We start from the raw sequence: 24,787 nt of genomic DNA, 5'->3' as shown, positions 1-24,787 counted from the left end.
AAGGTCGAGTTTATCTAACTTCAACTTCTAGCCATAGGATCTTGTTATGCCTGTCAGCCAGGCTGAAAAGCCCCCCATTTTCCATTTGCAAGTCTTTATACCCAGTGATCAAGTCATCTCTCACTCTTCTCTTCAATAAGCTGAATAGGTTGAGCTCCTTAAACCTCACATCTTAAAGCTTGTTCCTCAACCCTTGGATCATTTTTGTGGCCCTCCTTTGAACTCTCTCTCCAGCACTTCCACATCCTTCTTGAAGTATGGACCAGAACTGGACACGGTATTCTAGTAGTGTTTTAAATCAATATTAGGTGTACAGCCATGCTCACGTCCCTATTTCTATTTGATATTCCCCTTTTTATACATCCAAGGATTACATTTGTGGTTTTTTCCACTGTCATTCCTTTGTTTTCATGAATTGCTTTTGAGTGGTGTGACTCGTGTGAGAACATATATGATGCAGTGTCCCCAGCTTCTACTACTTTCTAACAATAAATAATAATCAAATAATCAGCTTGAGACAGACATGCAGCATGGAAAATTTTAGGCCAAATGGTTAAAGTTTGACAAAGTTATAAATAACTGAAAATACTGTTTGTTATGGGGGGGGGGGGGGGAGGAGGAGAAAGAGGATTGTGGGGAGTGGTGTGCAGAGGAATTTCGTTCAAAACGGTATGGCTGTTTCTGAGAACCAGGGTAGGGAAAAATATATTGTTTTGCCCATGTTAAAAAATTCTACTGATCTTTTGTTTGAAATGGTCTAGCACCCCCATGCTTTAGAGCAGGGTCTTGAAATCTGACCACGGGGTGGGAGGAACTTTGTGTCCACAATGTGACTTTGCTATCCCTGTGAAAATCTGCCCAGTTTTAGCCAGTTATAAGTCTCTGAAAAACTGGAATTTGCACATGCTCAGTAGAGGCTTAGATTTCTAAATTCCTTGGAAGATTCTGTTCAGAATGAACATGCTGCAGCCTGGAGCTCAGCAAGACTTTGCCTGTAGTTGCAGCCAGGGGCAGCTCCAGTCACCAGCACGCCAAGCTCTGCCACGTGAGGGCGGCAGGCAGGCTGCCTTCGGCGGCATGCCTGCGGAGAGTCCGCTGGTCCCACGGCTTCGGCGGACCTCCCGCAGGCGTGCCGCCGAATCCGTGGGACCGGGGGCCTCCCGCAGGCAAGCCGCCGAAAGCAGCCAGCCTGCCTGCCATGCTTGGGGCGGCAAAATACCTAGAGCCGCCCCTGGTTGCAGCTCTGGGATGCTCTGGGCCATGCCTACTCCAGGTCCAAACAGTTAAACTGAGGACAGGAAGCCTGTTTCTCCTCTGCTCTGAGTGACCCCGTGCTGTGCCCTGACTGCTGGAGAACACTGCCTTATCTGATGCAAAAGGGACAAGAGCTGTAAGGGGTGCTGTCAATAGATTGGGACTAGGAATTTGAGGGGTGGCAGGGAGGGGAGAGGGAAACTGGGACTGGGAATTGTGGAGACGTGACTGGGACTGGCTGGGCAGCAGACTGGGACTTGAAGCCAGGGAGAGAAACAGGGAGGGTAACTGGAAGACACCATGAGGGAGAAATACAGATTGAATGAGGGATCAAGATGTGAGCAGGAAACTGGGACTGGTTGGGGAAGCAGACTGGGGGGCCGGGGAGGGAGACGGATGAGACTAGGATTTGCTGAGCAAGGAGTCTGGATCTGGAGTGAGAAGTCTGAGGACTGGAGACTAACTGCATAAGTGAAGAGACTGGGGTTTGGATGAGAAACCAGGGTTGAGGAAGAGACAGGACTTCAACAGGGCCAAGCTGGAGGGGATGGAGCGGAAAAATTCAAGGTTGGAGGGAGATGTGTCTATGCTCACTAGAAGACACTCTCCTCCAGAACATGGAATGGAACCCAAGATTCCTGAGTGTACTCATTCCTCTACTGATAGCAAATGTCTGTGAAACCCTCTCCCAAAGTCTCCCTTCCCCCTTCAGTGCTGGTCCACATAGAGGAGGATAACCTAACTATTGCTATTACCTACTTCCTTAGATCAAAGTAGCGGAGGTCTGTTTGGTGGGTCTAAAGGTTCCAACTCTGCTGATGAAACATGTGCATGTCTATATACCACCATGTTTTTTCAGTTTGCTTTTTTAAAACCTAGGAAATTTAATGTAGCTTTGTGTGTGTGTAAGGAACATTATTAAGGTTGAAAGTGAAGTACTCAGAAGTTAGGCCTTAATTCTGGCTTTTCCTAACATTTGAGTGCTTCACTCTGTAATCTTAGTAATATATATGAGAGAGAGAGAGAGAGAGAGAGAGAAAATATGAATGAATATGTGGACAGTTACTTTTGCAAAGGAATAATTTTTCAGTTCTAAAAAGAAAAAAGGTGCATTGGTAGGATGAAGTACAGTAGTTTGCTGTTTTCCTCCACCCAGAATATTTCTTTTAAATGCAGGAAAGTTCCTGGAGGATTATTTCATTTTCTGCCCATGCCTTCTACTTTTTAAGCATAGCTCTCATTTTGCAGCACGTTAAGAAAAAGTGCTGACAGGTGGTTTCAATTTAAAAGGTATGAGCAACAAGATCTAATCAGTGATAAATTTTAAAAGAAAATCAAGGCTACTGGATATAACTAATTTAATCAGTAGATTCAAGTATCAGAGGGGTAGCCGTGTTAGTCTGGATCTGTAAAAAGCAACAAAGAATCCTGTGGCACCTTATAGAGTAACAGATGTATTGGAGCATAAGCTTTTGTGGGTGAATACCCACTCTGTCAGACACATGTAGTGGAAATTTCCAGAGGCAGGTATAAATATGCAGGCAAGAATCAGTTTATACCTGCCTCTGGAAATTTCCACTACATGTCTGACAAAGTGGATATTCACGCACGAAAGCGTATGCTCCAATATGTCTGTTAGTCTATAAGGTGCCACAGGACTCTGTCGCTTAATCAATAGATTGTTTCCTTCACAGAATAGTTGTGTGATCTGAACATACAGATCACCCTTATCTGCTGCCTTGCGTTTTAGCTCTATTACAGAAACTCTTCACTTAAATGAATGGTGCTCTTCAGGGACCAGGTCTTTTATAAGAATTTCTGCAGCAAAGCACTAGTATTTTTGTTATAGAGTAGATCTGGGAAGAGAGGAGAAGAGGAAGAGAGAGCTGATGCTTTTTTTCCTCCACTTTACACAACTGCAAGTCCTTAAATTAGGATCACCATCCTTCCAGACTTTGCCCCCTAAGAAAAGCTGCCCCCGCAAAGGCTGAGTGTATTGCCTCCACTCCATTTCAGCCCATTAACAATGCTAAAACTTAACAGTCAAGCAAGCAAATTATTGAACATACAGTACTGAATATAAAGTATTTTCACAGTGATACAGAAGAGATTTTATTAAAGATTACACCATTCATGTCAATATAGAGCTGCTGAATGGCAAGAAGCCTAGTGTAACAGGGACAGGAGACAAGGTGAGCTTCTGGTTCTGATTGTTCTTCAAAAGAAGCAAAATTATCTTTTACAGAAGAATAGTACATTATAAACCCAGAAGTAACTAGGCAACTAAGGTTAATTTAACTCAACATAGTGCAGGTGGTAAAGCAAAAGAACCACTACATAGTATGGTTTACCTTTCAAAGGACATCTAAAGCTGTATTATTACCTTTTGTAAGACGTCTAAAGAGGTAAGCACTGCTTCCTGCAAACTTGTCAAAACTGCTTCAGTATAAGATGGCAAGATGAAAGGGGAGGCATCAGAACTGATTGGAACTGAAACAGCACCATGTAAAATGACACCAAGCTTTTGGAGATCATCCATGCTGAAACCAGTTTTGATGCGTTGGTAGAGAGCTGGGAATATCTGAATTAAAGCTGTGAGAAAAGGTTGGCTGGGTATGAAAGTCAATTTCTCACAAGTAATTGGAGGCTTTGTACTTTCTGAGCCAATCCTATACCAGGTGTTCCAGGCAGCCCACCAAAGATTTAAATCTTCAATCTCATCTGTTATTATAGGTGGCTCAGATTCATTATATCTTCCAATTCTTTCTCCTATAGAGTCAGTTCTCATGAATGATCTGCCCAGACCAGTAGCAGTCATTGCCCCTAGGAGGGCAGGCACATTAATAGCAGGTGGCGTATCAGGTTTTTCTGAGTCTCGGACAGGAGACACAATTTGTAAAATTTCCTGAAAACTTTTCAGAGCAGCCAAGGAAACTTCATTGTTTTTGCTGAGTGCTGCAGACTGGATGTGATCAAGAAGAACATCCCAGGCTTTGGAAAAATCTCCTATTTAAAAAAAAAAAAAAAAGTTAAATCAGTTTGAGACTTTTTTTTTTGCCCCTTCATTTCATAGGAGTTGGAGGAGGGGGAAGGTACCTGCCTTCAACTGCTTTCTGAAAGAATTGGCTTGTGAAAAAAAAAATGCACACACATAAAGGAGAATTATATCATTGTTTATATCAGACCTCAGTGGTTCTGGAGCCAACTTAGCAATCAATATTATCCAAAAGGGCCACAGTAATGTGAATTCATTGTTTAATTTGCTATAGTACTAGCTATTTATTTATTTATTTATTTATTTTGCTGTGAGAATACCACCTTCCTGTATAGGTTTACCTTTCAAAGGAAGGTATTATTCTCACAGCAAACAAGTTAATATCTTAGTGCAAGTTGATAAATTAATTGGTTAACAACATAGTAAAAACATCCTTATTGGTTAATAATTTAGATTGGTTAATAATTAAATCACACAATGTTTAATATGTGCTGCAAAGAGTTAAAGGAGACACAGTAAAGAGCCATTTGTGGCTCGTGAGCCTCAGTCTGAGTATCGCTGGTTTATATCAAATCTGCTACCTACATGTTGCACTACATGATTGGAAATGCATTCTCTTTATCCTGAATAGTGGGACTGATCCTGTTAGCATTATGCATACCATCGTTTTCATAGGGTCAAAGGCCAGAAGGGACCATTAGAATAGATCATTTAGTCTGACCTTCTGCACTTCTCAGACCATTTAATTTCGCCCCGATAATCCTATACTGCACCCAATTATTTTAGTTAGATTAAAGCATTTCAGTGTCATCGCCCCCCCGCCTACACACACACACCTGCAGCTGGGGAGCTACGGGGTACCCGCCCTGCCCGTGGCGGGTTGGAGTTTGGGGGCACCACTGTGTTAGGCAGCGTGGGTACCGCACAGCTTCCTGCCACTTCAGGAGGCTGCGGGACCCTGCAGCTCCCAGCCGCCAGGGCTGCAGTCACGGAGGTTCCGTGACCAAATCGTAGCCTTACCCATAGCCAGCACAACTATGCCAGAAAACCCCACAGTGTAGACGTAGTTATGCTTGCAGAAGAGGGCTTCTGTTGGTATAGCTCATGTTGTTTGGGGAGATGGTTTAGCTATGCCAGCAGAAAAACTCCTTCTGCAAGATGCATCTCACTAAGGGGCTCTTCTAGCGTAACTATACCAGCAAAGCATTTGTAGTGTACATAAACCCTAAACTTGTTGCAGAGAACATGCAAGGCCCCTACAATGGCAGGGAACTGATTAGTTGAGATATGTACATATTGCAGGAGGCGATACATGCCCCATGCTGCAGAGGAAAGTTGAATAAATTCCAAGGTCCCTATCAATCTGACCTGAAGGAAAATTCCATCCCAAAAACTGGTGATCAGTTTGGCCCTGAAAATGTGAGCAAGATATACCAGCCAGGCATCTATGAAATAGGATTCTTTGTACTATCTCAGAGTACTGGTCCACCCCACTCAGTGTCCTGTCTCCAGCTGTCGACAATCTCTGATGCTTCAGAGAAAGCCAGAACCTCCCCCACTTCCCTCCCCACACATAATGTATCTGGCCATTGTGCATCAGAGGAAAAAATTCCTTTCTAATCCCTGCAGGCAACAAGCTGAAGCCCAGATGTCTGTGGATTTCAACAGGAGTTAACTGTATATAAAGGACGCAGGGTCAGATCCCTAGCCATTCAATATGCTCCTACGATTCTCTTAATGAAACAAAATTTCATGATAATTATATCTTCATGGAGTCATAGGCATGTTGTATAGTAGCCAGATATTGAGGGAGTTATTTAAGAGAGATAGGCACTACTCTCTAACTTAATTATGTCAACTAGAAGCACAATCACTAAATTGGAAATTAATGGAAATACCTAAAATGGTTTCTTGGATTAACAAAACTTTGAATATATATTAGTTACACAAAACTTAATTTAGTAAATGAAATGGGAACTATGGGAAGATTGGGGGGGGGGGGGTTTGCTAATGAATATACTGAGAGAATAATTCTGCTGTTAAACATGTCATCTAGTCTTCCATTTCCAGTTTTCTATGGTAACTCACTTGTTCCAATTCTTTATGTATACTGTAGCAGGGAAATGAGGCCAGAATGCTCTAGACCAATTCTCCTATGGCACAGAACTACTAGAATGCAAGAAAGCAGAAGCCAGACTTCACAGAGACAAAGTACAAGAATAGTGGCCACAGAGTGGAGGTCTGTAGACATCAGAAAGGAATTTTCAAAAGATTCGAAGTTGGGTGCCTAACTCCCTTCGGCTCCTTTGAAAATCCCAGTCTATATCAACTAGGTAAGGAAATGTGGCAGCAAGTTACCGCACCTAAAACTAGTGTGAAAACACATAAAAGAAGCCTAACAAGATTAAATTAAAATAAGAATTTTAATACAAGGTGGTAAAGGGAGGAGTAGTTACATATGCAAGAAGTTATGAAGTGTCCTCAAAGGAAAGCTAAATGTAGAGGCCTTTTCCTACAAAGTTTAAATAAGTGGCTACTACAGAACATGACCATAACTTCAATTCCCTGTATTGGGTCATTGTTACCATGATCTTTCCCAAAAATTCTCCATGACAAAACCACAGGTTTCCTTTCAAAGGATGAGAGTTAAACCAGAGTATTTATTACGGAAGTTCTATTCACAGTTCCACAGTTAAGGTTGAGTTCGGCATTTAAAGAAAGGCTGCAATCACTTTGTAATGAAGAAACAGTGTACCCTCCTCTAAATTGCATCTTCAATCTTTCAGTATAGAATGAATTTTCTGGGAATTTACAAGTAAATTAGTTAATTTGTTTGAATTCATAACAAAAATTGATCTTTGAAGAAATTTAGCATCCTCTTCAAAACATATATAGCTAAATGAAGAAACTCTGTTATGAACAATAATGACACAATGACTATTAATCCTAAATATTTCTTTTAAAAAACTGCACATTGCACCAGATCTATTCAACAGGAAGGACCAGAAGTAGAAATGCATGAGGTGACGTGCAATGAAATTTGGGGGAAAAGCAAAGGAGGAAAGTGGGACGGTGTGCATAATGGAAAGTAAGAGGCAGGAGAGAGGGTAAAACGCAGTTCAGGTACCTAAACAACTTTAATTCCAACCTGTAGTGATATCATTCAGTAACCCAATAAGACAATTCTGGTAGCACATAATACTGTTTGTAGTCATGGATTAAACTGACTTTTAAGGACACATTAAGATTTTCAATTTTTGTCACTTCAGGAGGAAGTGAAGGTTGTTTGGGTGCCTTAACTGTACCTTTCCACTGCTTAACATGTATGGATTTCTGTTAAATTTAAACTTAACTCTGAATTTTCAGCATTTGCAATGTTTGGGGTTGTTTTAATTACAATATTTCTGCAATGTTTTTACTTATAAATCACTAGTATGTATGCAACCTTAAATCTGGTTTTAGGTAGGTTCCATGACTAGAAAATGATCATGAAAACTTCATACCTCAGAGTACACCTATTTCATCACATTTATTCAAATGATTATTTCTACTGTATCAGAATCTGCAGAATATCACATGTAGTCAAAGCCTGATCCATTCAATTAAAATTAATTAAAAGGAAACAAGCAGATCAAATATTAATTTTACTTTTCTTTTCCCTTTTCTCACAGTCTGTCATGGCAATGTGACCAAGTAGATGGCAAAAATTCATCAACACAGCTTGAAATTACTTTTCACCAACTATATACTTCCTTAAATCTATCATTTTTCCATTTTGAATGTATTTAAGAAATACCATTTCACACTTTACAGTACTTAGAAAATGAAGTTTCTTTTGCAATTCATTAACTTAGAACCCCTCTGAGTACAAGCCTAACTCAGCTGAAATATTTTGTCTATGTTAGACTGTAAACTCATGTATGTTACACAGGGTTGTACAGTTCAAGCAGTGTCAGCACTTGCTAATTAATCCTATTTTATATACTAATAACTTTGCAAATTCCCAAATGGTGAATTGTTATAAAAAGGGAGAGGAGAATAAGTAAGGAATGCCAGAGAGAGCTACAAGGAGGGTGAAGAAGCAGAGAGAAAAGAAAGAGAAGAGAAGGTAAAAAAAAAAAAAAAGGGAGAACAGCAAACATAAGAGAAGAAACAAAAAGAATGATGAAGGGAGAGAAAAGGAAAGATTTAGAAGGAAAGAACTGATGGACTTACCACTATTAATTTCAGTTAGTGAAGAGATGCCAATCAAATATTTTGAACTAAAACAACATCAGAGGGAAAGTGGATGGATAAAGAGGAAGAGGAATCACTTGAAAGAGTGTAATCTTCAATTTCTTCCACTTCATAACGAGTCTCAATTTTTTTCCTTAATAAATTTCCCTTGTTCCTTTTTTTAAATTATGTACATCATTGACAGTGCTAGTGGACCCCCCAAGACACCCAATTTTTTCCCCTCCATTAATTAGTTCACTCAGATGCTCACGTAAAGGATTTAGGAAACTTTACAAGAATACAGCTTAAAAGTCAACAGCAGAAAATAGGACAGAAGAAAGCTATATATAAATGTTAAAATATCAGGGCCTGTTAATAGTTTGAGACTACAGAACATGTTTTTTGTGTTAGGAATTCTCTCTCAGCAAATGAGGGGAAAACCCAGCATTTTTGGCAATGATTCAAGAAATGCTTACAAAATTATGATTTTAACAAATATTTGACACCTGGAGTCAGGAATAATAGAATTAACATCAAATGTAGCCGCGCTTGGTATTTAAGAATTCTAATTCTGAGCACCTGGGATTGCAGGCTCCACAACAGTTATCACTTTTCAAAGCAGATACTATAGAATATACAGCTGTAAGATTAAATACTTTGCCAGTGATCTAACCAAAAAAAAAAAAACTTATCACAAAACAATTTAAAAGTTATATTACAACATCTGGCAATAATATTAAATATTTGAATTGCTACATTTGACAGAACTGGGATCTAGTGAGCCAACTGCTAGCACTGAAATTGTCTGAGCAAGTTTTATTAGTAAAAAAACCAAACCACCACACAGTTCTCAAACATTAAGAGAGCCTACCTAAAGGTTGTAGTAAGTATCTCCTAGTGTTGAATATTCTCGCTACTCCCGCCAATGTTAATACCCATGTCTCAGCCCATTGTTTCTCTGCTGTATCCCTTGAATGATGAATGAGAATATTGCCTCCTCCTGACTCAATCTTCTCTTTGTCAGCTGTCGTGGAAGACTCTCTAACCCTATCCAACAGGTGAAACAGAACCTACGATATTCAGAAAAAGGATGCATTGATTATTTCAGTCACATATTTCAACTCAGGTAAATGTAACAAGGAAATAATAAAATTGCGCACATTTTCTCCCTTTCCCTGTTAAGTCCCAGAAGGCACTCAAAGGATTCCTCTATTTCACCCAGCCTTCCCAGCACCTGTGGTGAGGGTACCTGAATCAGCCAGCTGATCGGATAGGCTAGCACATGGATCTTGAAATGATGAAGGGCCACCATCACCATGATCAGAAACTTTGAAAATATCCTTAGTGCTAATAAAAGACCAACACACTGACAACACACAGAGAAAATCTGAGAAACCTATGAAGTGCCTCTGTAGTAGGTATGTGCATTTGTCTCTCTTTTAGATTGGCTGATGTCAAGAGATCAATAGGTCTGAAGTGCCGCGCAGATGGCATGTATGACAGCAGAATCAAGCTAGGTATCATCATAGTGGAACATGAGTCCCACAAGGGACAAGCAGTCTGCCCAGGTTCTAGGCAAAGGGATTTTCACACATAGCTTGATTGGCTGGAGAGGGTCAGAAACAGAAGTGGCAGAAAAGCTAAGCCTCCTATTAGATCATCCCAGTCACATGGATAAGGAATTACTTTTTTCCATGTGCTCTTCCCCAGGAAAAGGAAGTTGCTTTAATTTTTTCCAAGTAGAAACAAGATCCATGTCTTCCTTTCTATCTGAGGTAGAAGGAAGACTGGGTCTTGGATGACCATGCTACTCTCACAAAGGGTATCTGTGTGGAGAGTGTAAGAATGAGCAATACAACAGTCCAAGACCAGAGGTTACAAACTGAAATACTGGTGTCAATTTCATGAGCACATTTGTGTGTGTGTGTGTGTGTGTGTGGTGTGGTGGTGGTGGTGGTGGTGGTGGGGGGGGAATCAAGATGATGTAAAAATGGTGATAAGCTAGCCTAGGGGCAGCACAGAAGGAAAAAGAAACCATCTGGAAGCTCTAAGAAAGTTTAAGATAAAGTAGTTCCTAGCTACTTTGTGTGTGTAAATTATATATTATCTTTAAAAATCCTATAAAAATTAAAACTGGTATTACAATAAGCATGTGTAAGAGATGGAGACTACCAAAATGTGGATGCTGTATTCTACAGCAGGTTTTTACTCAGTACCTTCCATATAACTGTGTGCCATGTTGAATGTTGAAGTAAAGTTCCATGGGCACCAATTGTAGAAAACAATGTCTGTCCAGCACTCTTTCTAACTGCAGGTCGTGGATCTACACAGAGTTCCCCCAGCTTGGCATAGAGACAGAGCCAAAGGCAGTCAAATGGCGGTGCTGGGTGGAAAGGACGATTTAACAACACTCCCTTCTCTTCTGCCTGCTTCTGCAATACTGCTTCCTCTTTGTTCAGCTCTTTTTCAATGGTTTCACCTCTTTGGAAGAAATAATCTGAAATATTCCACTACAAACAAAAAAAATGTAGGAACACATTTTATGTATGGAAAAATAAATATTTAAATACACATTGATAATTGCTCTGATTGTGAAGGAGCAGTGTTTCTAATTTGCCCATTTTAAAGTGTACTGCAAAATATGTCCTAAGCAACTCTTAGCTCTACTGATTAGAGAAGGATTACATTTAATTATTCTTACAAACAGAATATCAAGAACTATATTTATTTTCAATCTTCAGTTTTTAGGCTCTCAAGACACAGATATATACAAACTGAAGCATCAGAAAAGGATTATTAAAATCTATAATGTTTCTACTAAAAACGTTGATAATCGTCATCTCTCTGCAACTCCATTCATTTTACATAATCATGTTTGTTTCAATAATAATTTACTTAAAGACAAATTCTTATCACTACATTTACATTGACCTCAGTGGGAGTTTTATGAGAGAATGACATGCAGTTTCTGGCCTTTATCAGGATAACAGTCTAGACATTAACTAGCATTAACAAAAATAATTAAATAAAAGCCACACTAATCCTCATTATGAATGCAAATGAAACTCACCAGCAAACCAATTGATGTTAGGCTAATGTTTAGTTCTTGATTGTGAAGTCCAAAGCTTCCTGCAACTTCAACAACTATTTGTAGGCAAGTGCATGGCATTGTTGGTAGGAAGTCTGTCACAACCAACTGAAGACACTGGAATGCAGTTCGTATTAAGGACTCTCTTGAGGAAATTGAAATAAGGTATATGTTATTTTTTTCTAAGAGGGTACAAATCATTCTATTATGCACCAGGATGCAACATTACTACAGAAGAATAATCGGATTTACACACTTGCTCTAGATTCAAGCAAAATTTGAAATACATTTAGGATTTGTCCCAACTGGGGAAAAAAGATGTTTGTGGGTTTTGTGTGGACTTTTTTTGTTTTGTTGTTCTTAAGAATGTGTTAGCTGGCACATTCTAAATTCTAATGCAGAGAAGGCAAGTTGTACTTTAGCACGTTGGCTAGACCAGTTGAAGCACAGGCTCCCCCAACTCTGCCAGCTTTCACATGCTGAGGTACAACTTGCTTGTCTAACTGGAGTTTTAGAACTTGTTAGCTAACATTCTAAAATACATCTTTATCCTTGGCGATATAAATCCTAAATTAGGTGGCAAGACCGAACTGGCCTGCAGAAAGTGGCAGAAACCAAGGAGGCATGACAGCATGCAGCTAAGCAACTGGATGTAGCAGGAGACAGTGTCTAACATGTAACCTCCTTTCTTCTCTTTTCTTTTCATTTTACGCTGTTAAACCAAAAACCTTACTGCTATAATTAAAACTGCTGTTTTCACTTGCTCTGAGTTGACATGGAAACATTCAAAGACGAAGTGGTCGTACAGAAACTTGAATGGCTTCAAACAAGTAGATGCTACTTCAGCACACTAGAAAGTGTACAGAAGTTGTTATCCATGCACAGTAGCTGTTTTGAAGCTGATGTGGAAGTCTTTGTTAAGGGCAGACATTCCTGCACATACACACATATGCCCTTAGTTAGAAGCTGGAAGATCCAGTCCAGTCAGATCCAGCTCAGCCTTGCAGGGAGAAGATGGAGCTGGCAGAGTAACCCAGACAATCTATGGATTGAATCTAAATAAAGTTTCCTGTAATTTTACAGAAGTCAGTGGGATTGAGATTAGAAAACCCCATAAAAGAGGAATCGCAGACTGGAGTCAACTGCTTTGTGAGCTGTACTACATCACTGAATCAAAGACACCATTTGAGCCTAACAGCTACAGAAATTATCAGGTTTTTTCCTTATTTCAAGTTGTGGGTACATTCTGTATTGTGGATGCTGAAACAACTGGTTATGAGATACAACTGTTTTATCTAATTGTTAATATAATACCTACGGTGAGACTACATGAAAGAAGATTATCTCTGATTGTCAGAAGTCCTGATGACTGTATTTTCTGTGAGGTTTAAATATAAATATATTTTAGGGTTTAGGCCAGTGTTATATGCTTCATTTTAAAGGAAAATAACTCTCTAATTAGTGATGTTAGTCTAGCGAGGGTGCTCTGTAACTGCTGTGCTGTAATAGTTTATCTTTGGAGTGTTACTCAGTAAAAAGACACTTGAAATAGCTAATTGTCTATGTAACTGTCTTATGGTAGAGACTGGTACAGGATTCCTAAGAAAAGGAAAGTGAATCATATTATAATTTCCACTTTTAATATTCAGAGGGTTCCTTTGGAAATTCATCTGCATTCTGGGCAAATACTGCAAATCAAATAGAAGAGTTCTGTAGCACAAAGCACATATAACCTACATATAATCTATGTAGGTTATATACAGTTGTATTCAAGCTTCACTCTGGAGCTTCCCTAGTATTTGACCCAGAGTTTACCATGCTTGGATTATAGAAGCATGGCTCAATCCAGAACATAAATTCAGAAAAGATCTAGAGTGTAGTCTGAATAGAGGTGCATCAGTTCTATATTGGCTGAGCCCTGTGGAAAAAAATGTATGTTTTCAGTTACCAAGCTCTACAAGTAAGAGAAAAAACAGTTACCTATCTTTTGTAACTGTTGCCATTCGAGATGTGTTGCTCATGTCCATTCCATTCTAGGTGTGTGTGCAGAGTCATCGGAAACTTTTGCCTTACTGGTATCCGTAGGGTCGTCTGTACCGTCCCCTTGAGTGTCGCGTTCATGAGTTGGTATATTAGGTGTTGCCCTACGACCTCTCAGTTCCTTCTTGCCAGCAGCTCTGACAGAGGGGTAGGAGGGCGGGTAATGGAACAGACACGAGCAACATCTCTCGAAGAACAAGTTACAAAAGATAGGTAATCGTTTTTTCTTCTTTGAGTGCTTGCTCATGTCAATTCCATTCTAGGTGATTCACAAGCAGTATCCTCAGAGCTGGGTTCAGAGATCAGGGTCTTGTGGCTTGTAACACTTCCCTACAGAAGCCAGCAACGTCCCGGGCCTGCTGGGTAAGTGCATAATGAGACGAGAATGTGTAGACGAACGACCACTCTACAGATGTCCTGGATAAGCTAGGAACGTTGCTTAGGTGGCTTACGCCCTGGTTGACTGGGTGGTTACAAGATTCAGGTCCCATTCTGGAACAGGGTCCCTGATGTGCGGATAGAGGCACTCGAGGCCCTTGAGGAACCTGGCAGTCATGTCCTGGGCAAAAAATTACCTACCCTCAAGCAATGGATGGAAAGCTGAAATAGCGGCCAAGTGGACTTTGATAGTTGAAAGGGACAGGCCTTGGAGCTTCAGATGCAGGAGGTAGTCCAGGATCAACTGTAGCAAGGCCCACTCATGCTGAATACCTTTATCCGAGGTCCAACAAGTGAACCACTTCCATTAGGCCAGGTAGGTCATTCTGGTGGAGGGCTTTCTGCTTCCCAACAGGACCTACTAGACAGTGGCTGAGCATTCCTGCTCCTCTGCATTTAACCATGCAGCCGCCAAGCAGTTAGGTGCTGCCAGATTCAGATGCAGAAGACTGCTGTGGTTCTGGGACAGCAGGTCGAGCCTGAGTAGCAGCTGTAACGGAGCAGTCACCGAGTGGTCCAGCAGCGTGCCAAACCAGTGCTGGCATGGCCAGGTGGCACTATGATGATCACTTTCGCTCTGCTTGATTTTCATGAGGACTATGTGACTCAGCAGCAGTGAAGGAAAAGCATACAACAAAGCCCCCAACCACTGGAGCAGAAAAACGCCCACTGGGGAGTCTGTCGATTTCCCGAATTGAGCAAAAAACGTGGCATTTCCTGTTCTGCCTGGATGCGAACAGGTCCACCAACTTCTGGAAGATAGAGCTGAACACTTCTGGATGGAGGGACCACTCGTAGTGAGACGGGAAGGTCCTACTGAGGTGATCTGCCAAAGCATTCCTGGCCCTGGGAAGGTGAGTGGCTACGAGATGGATGCCGTGTTGTACACAGTAGTTCCAGAGCTTGAGGACTTCCTCGGAAAGGGCAGATGGTGTGGCTCCGCCCTGCTTGATATAGAACATAGCTGTTGTATTGTCCATCAGGACCTGGACCACCCTGTTTTTAAGTGAGGTAAGAAGGCGTGGCAGGCCAGGCGAACTGCTCTGAGCTCCCTGATGTTGATGCGTAGGGACTCAACTAATGATGCTGCATGCTGACATTGCCCAGGTGGGCTTCCCACCCCAGATCTGAGGCATCGGAGATGAGGGTCACCGATGTGGATAGAGCCGCAAAGGGAACTCCCTCCAACACCAATACAGGACTCTGCCACCAGGTGAGTGACGACAATACGTGGTCCAGGACCCTGACCACATTGTCCAGGCTGTAGACCAACACCAGCCACGTCTGCAGGGGCCTGAGGCAGAGCCACATATGGCAAACCAAGTAAGTGCAGGCCACCATGTGGCTCAACAAGTGCAGGCACATGTGAGCGGTAGTAAGAGGATGGGCTTGCATGCACGAGATGAGGTCCACCATGTCTTGGAACTGAGCCTCAGGGAGGAAGGATCTGGCCCGAGTAGAGTCGAGGACCGCTCCAATGAACTCTATGCTTTGTACCAGAATTAAGATTGACTTTTTCTCATTTATTTACAACCGCAGGTCGTGACACGTGGAACAAACAAGATCGAGATACTGCCGCACTGGAACCCGAGACCAACCCTTTATTAGCCAATCATCAAGATATCGGTAAATTTGAACACCCCAGCACCTCAGGTAAGCAGCCACTAGGTGTTAGGCACTTCTTGAACACTCTTGGGGCTGACGGGAGACTGAATGGCAATGCCGTGAATTGGAAATGGCGCTGGCCCAGAGTAAAACAAAGGAAGCACCTGTGCCCTGGAAAAATGGAAATATGCATCCTTCAGGTCGAGGGCAGCATACCAGTCTTCCGGATCCAGGCAGCGAATGATGGAGGCCAGAGAGACCATGCGAAACTTCAACTTTTTTAGAGACTTGTTGAGACGACGCAAGTCCAAAATTGGACTGAGGCCCCCTATTGCTTTCTATATTTATTTATATAGGGATTTAGGAAGTAGCGGGAGTAGAACCTCTTTTCCTTTCATGTCTTGAGGGACCTCCTCCACCACCTCCAGGTGCAGGAGGTTCTCGACTTCTTGGACTAGGAGTTGCTCGTGAGAAGGGTCTATGAAGAGGGATGGGGAAGGGGGGTGGAAGGGAGGGTCAGCCATAAACTGCAAGGTGTAAGCTGAGGATATTACTTTGAGCACCCAACGGTCCAAGGTCAGCTGAGACCAGGCCGACCAGAAGGGGCAGAGGCAGTAGAGGAAAGCGTGGGAGTGTGGATCCTGGGAGGTGACTGGGGTGTTGTCCTCGAGTGCAACCTCAACATGACTGCTTCTGGCCTCCTTGGTTCCTGGAAGGGCCAGGCTGAGAAGACGAATGGGAAGACAATGGGTGTCACCGCTTAGACCCCTTGTCTCTATCCTTTCTCCTGTAGGTCCTAGAGGACCTAGATTGTGGAGGCGGAGGGCAGAACAGTTCCTGGCCTGCTAAGGAGTATGAAGTCCCAAGGAGTGGAGGATGGCATGGGAGTCTTTAAGGCCATGGAGTCTCAAGTCCATGAGCTTGGAGAAGAGCCCATCCCCCTCAAACAGGAGGTCCTGTATAGTGGCCTGTATCTCCTGGGATAACCCGGAGGACTGCAACCAGGAGCTGCACCTCATGGCCAACACAGAGGTGACTCTGGCCACTGAGTCAGTAGTGCGACAGGCCATTTGAAGGACCCCCCTTGCCACCACTATGCCTTCATCCACTAAAGCGGTGAACTCCTGAGCTCGGACCTGTGGGAGGGCCTCCTTGAATTTGCTAAGGGAGTCCCACAGGTTAAAACTGTACCTGCCTAACGGGGCCTAGTGGTTAGGCATCCAAAATTGCAGGCTTGCCATCGAATAAATCTTTCTGCCAAGCAAGTCCATAGAATCATAGAATATCAGGGTTGGAAGAGACCTCAGCAGATCACCTAGTCCAGCCCCCTGCTCAAAGCAGGACCAACACCAACTAAATCATCCCAGCCAGGGCTTTGTCCAGCCTCTTGGTGTCTTTGTTTTTCGGTGTGCCACTGACTTGGCCCTGCCTGTCCGTTCATTAATGGCAGACATGACCAGTGACGCTGCTGGAGGGTGCATATACAGATATTAAAACCTTTTCATGGGGAGGTAACACTTCTTTTTCACCTTCTTAGAAGCAGACAGAAGAGGAGGTCTGCCACAGTGATTTGGCAATCTTAAGGACCCCTGAGTGGACAGGCAGCATGACCCAGGCCACGGTGGAGGAGCAGGGGGGCTGCCTGTTTCGGAGGGACCTGCCACTGCTTTGTTCGGAGACGACGATGACAAGTGCACTGCTGGGGGAGGGACGGGTTCCCCTTCTCTGGAGATGGCTCCTTAGGTGCTGGAGTTCGATGCACTGCCTCCACGTCGGATTCCGACTCCAGTGCCAGCAGTGCTGGGGGCAGTTTGTCCGAGTCCACCAGGGAGGACTGGTGGGAATATGGGACCAGCATCATGGACACGGCCCATGGGTTCCAGTATGGCCATTGAGCGGGCCCTTTCCCTGCTGCCATGCTGTCTCTGCAGGTGCCGTGCCAGCTTATCGGCTCAGTGGTGAACCACCCCTCCTTGGAAAGGGGCTGAATTCCCCGTCCCAGTCCAACCATTGCCCTTCTGGTGACCAGGGCAGAACCATCAAGGTCTGAGTCTGCTGACTGACACTGGTCGGCTACGGTGAGGTAAGGATCGGTGACTGCCCGACGAGTGGTACTGAGGGGGCTGGAGATTGGTGCCATGACAGGGAGTGATCCTGCCCCAGTGGGGACTGACATCTGGGAGACCACCTGAGCGAGGGTGACCTGCACTATAGTGATCTTTCATGGGAAGCTTGCTGGTATCGGTGGTACGGGGACCAGTGCCTAGACTCTGGTGTCCCATGTCTTGTAGCAGGAGAGTGCAGTGTCGGGGTTGGAGATACGGTGTTAGGGTTCTAGGCCGAAGAGACGGTGATCTACACCTGAGGTCTGGGGACCAAGGGTGCTTCACTGCCCTATGGGTTGGTCCCATGATTGGCTTGCCCTTAGGTGCTGGGGCCTTACCAAGTCCAGAGCCTGGCGCAGTGTCTGCAGTACCGGTCAGCCAACTTGCTCTTTAGCTGCTGGGGCCACTTCGGGCAACGAGAACCTGAAGAGAAGCCAGGGTCCCCTGCCGCTCCTGGGAGGCAGATCCCTGGCTAGGCTCGGGTGTCTGACCTCAGTGGTACCCCCATGATGGGCACATAGCCTGACATAGGTCCTTTGCCTGAGGTCCCTTTCCCCTCCAGTGTCAGGGGGCTCTTCTTCTGCCGCTTCTACGGTGCCGGTGTTGAGCTCCACACCGATGCAGAGGTGGGTGGTGCGGGATCCGAGTGGGACATCTCCAACACAGGACGAAGTTCAGCCTCCATGAGGAGGGCCCTCTAGTGGATATCCTGCTCGTTCTGGGGCAAAAGCTCTTACAGATTCTTCACTTGTCCTTCCTATGGGACTCCCGAAGCACTTCAAACAGCTGGCACAGGGGTCACTAATACGCATCGGCCTGTTGCATGATGAGCATGGTTTGAAGCTGGAAGAAAGGGGCATGTCCCACTCAGGGGTAAAGTCCCAGCTGGGACTCTAACTACAAACTAACCTAACAATTTAATTGCTAACTAATGTGACAGATTCAGACCAGAAGAACATAAGAGAGTGGTAGAAGGAAGGGATATCAGCCTTCAGAATGAGCAGGTCCCTGTTCCCTGGATAGCCAAACAAAGGCTACTCCAGACCAATTAAGACACCTGACACCAATTAACCAGTTAAGGCCATTAGGCTAATGGAAACAGCTGGAACCAATCAAGGTCCCACTTATACTGTTTAAAAGCTCTCCTTCCAGTGGCCTCCGGGGAGCTGAGGTGAAAGAAGCTGGAGGAGAGGAAGCATTGCTGAATCCTGAAGTAAGGGTGAAGCTAGGAAAAGGGGACCATGGTGGAAGTGGCCCAGGAAATCAAAGCAGGGTCAGTGATGAAAGGAAAGCCTCCAAGAGCCGCTACCATTAGGGTCCCTGGGCTGGAGGCCGGAGTAGAGGGCGGGCCTGGGTTCTTCCCCCGCCAAACTCTAGAGAGATCCCCTGGAGAAAGGAAGCAGGACTCGGTCCAGGCAGGGGGCCGAACTGTGCCTACTGAGCTCTATGGATCAACAGAGACTGTGGGGTATTCCCCCTTCCCATTTCCCATACTGACCGGTGATGAAAGTAACTCAATAGGCTCTTGCCTACTGAGTTACTCTTGCCACTACAATGAGAAAAGGAGGTCACATTGGGGCCGTATTGAGTTTGAGGCCACTGAATCTGCCCAGAAGCACAGGACCCACCAATATAGGCTCGGAACTTTGTCACACTAATTACCTACAAACCATATATAAAGAAGACAGACAATGGGCTGTGAAGAACCGCTAATGCTCTTGCGATGCAAGACAAGGTGCTCTGACCAACTGTCCCAGGTGCTAAGGAGGAACTGAGAGGCGATAGGGTCAGCAGCGCCTAATATACCAATGCGTGAGCAGGGCACGACCATCTGGATACCGCTAAGGCAAAAATCTCTAACAACTGTGCACATGGGCACGCACACATCTAGAACGGAATGGACATGAGCAAGCACTCGAAGAACTAATTTTCTTTTGTAATTTCAATATTGGATCAAATTACTGGACCATATTTTCGTGTCTCCCACAATGGCAATGCTCCCGTACCAAATGCTTCAGAAGAATGCACACGAAACCCCATAATGGACAATTATGGGATAACTTGTCTATAAAGGAAGGTTTTCCCCCCTAAACCCTGTCAGTTAGCAGTTGGTCTATGCCTTACAGTATGAGGGTTTATATCCTTTGCAAATGTTTTCTCCTGTGTAGTTTATCTTATAAGAATAATGAGAATATCTAAACATCTAATATTTTCTATTACTATTAAGTTCTTGATCTGAATGATATTGTGAAGAAATGAGTTCTGCAAGTGAATTATACATTCTGTAAAATATTTCCTTTTAATAATTTTAAATGTTTAGCCTCTTGTTCTTGTGCTATGAGAGAGTAAATAAGCACCTTACTTAACTTCTCTGTGTCAAAATTTTGGCTCATTTCTTGCCTTCCCTACTTGTTTTTTAGGCTTCTAAACAGAGATTATTAAAATAATTTAAGATCAACACTATGTAGTGATTGTTCTATGGCCCAGAGGGAGAAACCATTAAATATTTTCTGAGTTTAGTTGTTAATATTTCTAATCTTCCAACAGGGTGCATATACAGAGCAGGGATATTATAAAGTAAGTTCTATCTTGATTAAAAGAATAAAAGGAAGGACATTTGTAATGAAGGTACTTAGGAATGGAAATCACCTCTGGCCTTTTTCTTTATTGTTGCATGCATTTTCATAAGCTAGTGGAAAAGGCCTATGAATTTCTCTTGTGAATCACTTAGTTATTTTGTGGGAATTGGTATCCTAAAATATTACAAGCAAAAACATGCCATGGATTTATTCAGCCAGGTTTAATGTAAAATGTATCTGTGAAGTTACTCTTGTCATTCATCAGTATTTTTACTGTCAAAATTCACCATTACTATCAAAATGTATTTAATTCCACGGTAATATAAAACAGTAACAAACCCTGTATAGGTCTCTCTCTAACAAACACATCTTTCAAAGCACCAACCTTTCCATAACATTTATACTAATGGCATTATCAGTACAAATCTGCAGATTTTCAAGTGATTTTTTTCAGTCTCTTGAAAGATTCATTCAGTAGAAAGCTGATAATCTGTGACTTTAAACAAAACTTCTTTTCTGGGGAGTCCAGCTATTTAGAACATAGAAATAACTAAAAACAATTATGAGTATTAGTAAATGGTGAGTTCTCTGGTCTTCTTATCTATATCAGGTTTATATCAACCACTTACCCTTGATCACTTCTGATTGCTCCCATGACACCAAGGACTAATGGCCAGCCAGGTCCTAGACTGTCACCTTGACTCTGCAAAATCTGCAATACACACTCCAATTGTTTGAGCCTGATATCAGGATGAATAATGTTTGACAGTTCCTTCAATGGATTTAACAAAAGCAACTGCAGCCTCTAGAAATAAATAGAGAAACAACAAGGAGAGTAATAACTAACAGATGAAAAAGCACCCTTATGAAGCCACAGTACAAATCTGCATTTTTTAGAGTGGGATTTTCAAAAGTGCCTACAAGTCATCAGTTGGAGGCTGGACATCTAACTTCTTTAGGTACTTTTGAAGATAATTTTAAGGTATAAGTTTTTTCTCCCTCCTTAAAGTATTATATTTCCCAACAAATTTGGAGATACTTTTAAGTCTTGAAGGTGAAGTTTAAACTTAGGAAATGTAACATTATATTAAAAGATTGCAATGTATTATTTTAAAATAAGCACCAAACTATTCCCCAGTATGAGGGTTACTCTTTTAGATCCAAATGTATTCAAGCCACACAGAAACTTAGTGCAGTGTAAATGGAATTGTCATCTTGATAACTGCAAAGAAATACTAGATCAGGGGTGGCCAACCTATGGCTCCGGAGCCACACACGGCTCTTCAGAAGTTAGTATGCAGCTCCTTGTATAGGCACCAACTCCAGGGCTGGAGCTACAGGCATCAACTTTCCAATGTGCCGGGGAGGTTCACGGGGTGCTCACTGCTCAACCTCTGGCTCTGCCACAGGCCCTTCCCTCACTCCACCCCTTCCCAAGTCCTCCCCTGAGCCTGTGTGCCCTCGCTCCTCCCCCCACACCCCAAACTGATCGGGAGGTGCAGGGAGGGAGGGGAAGGTGCTGATCAGCGGGGCAGCTGGTGGGCAGGAGGCTCTGGGAGCGGGGCTGAGGGGAGCTGATAGGGGGCGGGGGGCTGCTGACATATTACTGTGGCTCTTTGGCAATGTACATTGGTAAATTCTGGCTCCTTTTCAGGCTCAGGTTGGCCACCCCTGTGCTAGATCATTAAACTGAAGATACAGCTGAAGATTTATTTCCAGATTCTTTCAACCTTTATACCATCTATCCCTCCTTTCTGGGTCTTTGTTTCCACAGAGTATCAAACACTTGGGCTTTGGCAGGTTTTGAGAGCTCATGGCTAAGAATCAGGAACTCTTACATTCTCACTCAAGCTCTTGCAATGACTTATTGTCTGACCCTGAGCAACTCACTTAACTACTATCTCAGTTTACTCATCTATAAACTGGGATTAAGAAAAATCACATTCCTTGTAATTTTGTTTCTTGGACAACGATTTCACAAGAGTCTCATTCATAAGTTTCATGCCACCAGTGTGAAACTGGTTGGGAACTTCCACAACCAAGGATCCTTGGAGGGCTATATCCCTCCATGCAAGCACTCAATCGTTCCCCGAGAGTAGTTATCAGTGGTTCACAGTCATGCTGGAAGGGCATAACAAGTGGGGCCCCGCAGGGATCAGTTCTGGGTCCACTTCTGTTCAATATCTTCATCAATGATTTAGATAATGGCATAAAGAGTACACTTCTAAAGTCTATGGATGATACCAAGATGGGAGGGGTTGCAAGTGCTTTGGAGGATAAGATTAAAATTCAAAATGATATGGACAAACTGCAGAAATGCTCTGAAGTAAATAGGATGAAATTCAATAAGGACAAATGCAAAGTACTCCACTTAGGAAGGAACAATCAGTTGCACAAATACAAAACGGGAAATGATTGCCTAGGAAAGAGTACTGTGGAAAGGAATCTGGGGGTCATAGTGGACCATAAGATAAATATGAGTCAACGGTGTAACGCTGTTGCAAAAAAGCGAACATTATTCTGGGATGTATAAGCAAGAGTGTTGTAAGCAAGACACAAGAAGTAATTCTTCCACTCTACTCCGCACTAAGTAGGCCTCATCTGAGTATTGTGTCCAGCTCTGGGCACCACATTTCAGGAAAGATGTGGACAAATTGGAGAAAGTCCAGAGAAGAGCAACAAACATGATTAAAAGTCTAGAAAATATGACCTATGAGGGAAGATTGAAAAAATTGTGTTTGTTTAGTCTGGAGAAGAGAAGACTGAAAGGGGACATGATAACAGTTTTCAAGTGCATAAAAGATTATTACAGAAGGAGGGAGAAAAATTCTTCTTCTTAACCTCTGAGGATAGGACAGGAAGCAATGGGCTTAAATTGCAGCAAGTGTGGTTTAGGTTGGACATCAGAAAAACCTTCCTAACTGTCAGAGTGGTTAAGCACTGGAATAAATTGCCTAGGGAGGTTGTGGGATCTCCAACATCGGGGAATTTTTGAGAGCTGGTTAGACGAACACCTGTCAGGAATGGTCTAGATAATACTTATTCCTGCCTTTAGTGCAGAGGACTACACTTGATGACCTCTCGAGGTCCATTCCAGTTCTTTGGTTTTATGATTCTATACATGCATCCTTCATCCCACAGAACAGGTGGTACATTCAAATTCTACTTGTGTTAGTGGTTCAGCCACTGCTCCCCTCAACAGTCAGTGTGATAATGGTATCTTCAGAGTAGGGAATATTAGTTACTTTGCAATTTTGGTCCTTTGAAGTTCTCTCACAGAACAGTTATTCTCCACAAAGACAACCACACCTGCCTCTCTTCAAAGTTTGGAGGTTTTTGCTTTCGAGGTCACACATTTTTGCCTATATGAAAGTGCATAAGTGAATGTTCCATCCTTTTGCACCAAAAGGAACTGACAGCTGATAACACCAGTGGACTGTACCACTTGCACTACAGGATTGGAAAATTCCCCATGTTGGGATTGATGCACCTCCCTATAAAACTCTTCAGCTGTGGGAGTTACCAGGCAATCTTGTATTCATGTAATGGATGCTGAGAGGATGGAATCTTTAAACTGTAATCTTTCACAGAAGTGTTTTGAAGATTAACTATTATTTTGTGCAGGGCTTATGAATCTTTATAAAAATGCTAAGCATTATTATTTTATGAGTATTATTATTATAATATTAAGAGGCATGAGATGATACAGGACTTCATTTATTTTTCATGGTTGACAGATCTTTAATTTTTTACCATGAAAGCATAATTAGCAGTTTTTTTCCACAGTGCAATTTTTCAAATGAAAAGGGAAGTGACACAGATGAGCAGTAACTAATATTTACTACTGAGTCAACTTCAAATGCAATGGGAAGGAGAAAGGAGGACTTAAAAGAGAAGGGCAGAGTATCAGAAAGGGACATTCCATGCCAAAGTCCTCAAGGCTTTTATTTTTCAACAACAAACTCCCCCCTCCTCCCCCCAAATCTCCAAAACATTTTACCCAAATGGAACAGGTCATATCACATTAAAACGAAACAATACTTTTATGTTCCTTTATGTTTCATTTGGTATGTCATAGCCATCTATGCCCAACATATGCATTGCTTTAATTTTTGGACAAATATACATATACATTGAGTGAACTTAAAAGTTCTCATTTTAATAGTCGCTTTGTTCTGGTGATATAATTTTCCATTCCAAATGTCAAATGACCGGAAGATTGCAGGTCTCATCAGAACTTAGTCCTCAGTCAAAAAATACTGAACTTTTATCTCAGGCTTTGCTGGTTTGACTCCACGTGAAGGACTTGATTCCCTCAGTGCATCCAATCATTGTCTAGCAGCACTCAGCCCTGTGACTCTGTGGTCTAGTCTGTGCTAGCTCTAGCATACACAAATGAAGGACTGATATAAGATGGCCTTTGGCAATTTCCCTATGTTAGGGTGAATGAAACCAGCCCTGCCAGTCT

General features: G+C 42.8%; 1 protein-coding gene across 4 annotated transcripts in view; it reads right to left on the bottom strand.

Moving 5' to 3' along the window:
- The window catches only part of MON2 (MON2 homolog, regulator of endosome-to-Golgi trafficking), a 162,404-nt gene that overhangs the window by 51,528 nt on the left and 86,089 nt on the right, over positions 1-24,787 (bottom strand). For all 4 annotated transcript variants that reach the window (XM_045032917.1, XM_045032925.1, XM_045032936.1 and 1 more), the window contains exons 22-26: positions 20,949-21,124; positions 11,535-11,697; positions 10,681-10,974; positions 9,336-9,534; positions 3,638-4,260 (exon numbers count right to left, since the gene is read on the bottom strand). In XM_045032917.1, the coding sequence (XP_044888852.1) occupies positions 3,638-4,260; positions 9,336-9,534; positions 10,681-10,974; positions 11,535-11,697; positions 20,949-21,124 (1,455 nt within the window). The remainder of the gene's footprint in view (positions 1-3,637; positions 4,261-9,335; positions 9,535-10,680; positions 10,975-11,534; positions 11,698-20,948; positions 21,125-24,787) is intronic.

The sequence above is a fragment of the Mauremys mutica genome, chromosome 1 (assembly GCF_020497125.1).
Source record: "Mauremys mutica isolate MM-2020 ecotype Southern chromosome 1, ASM2049712v1, whole genome shotgun sequence".
NCBI classification, from domain to species: Eukaryota; Metazoa; Chordata; order Testudines; family Geoemydidae; genus Mauremys; species Mauremys mutica.
Note: the sequence above shows the minus strand (reverse complement) of the source record. Positions and strands in the feature narration are given on the sequence as shown.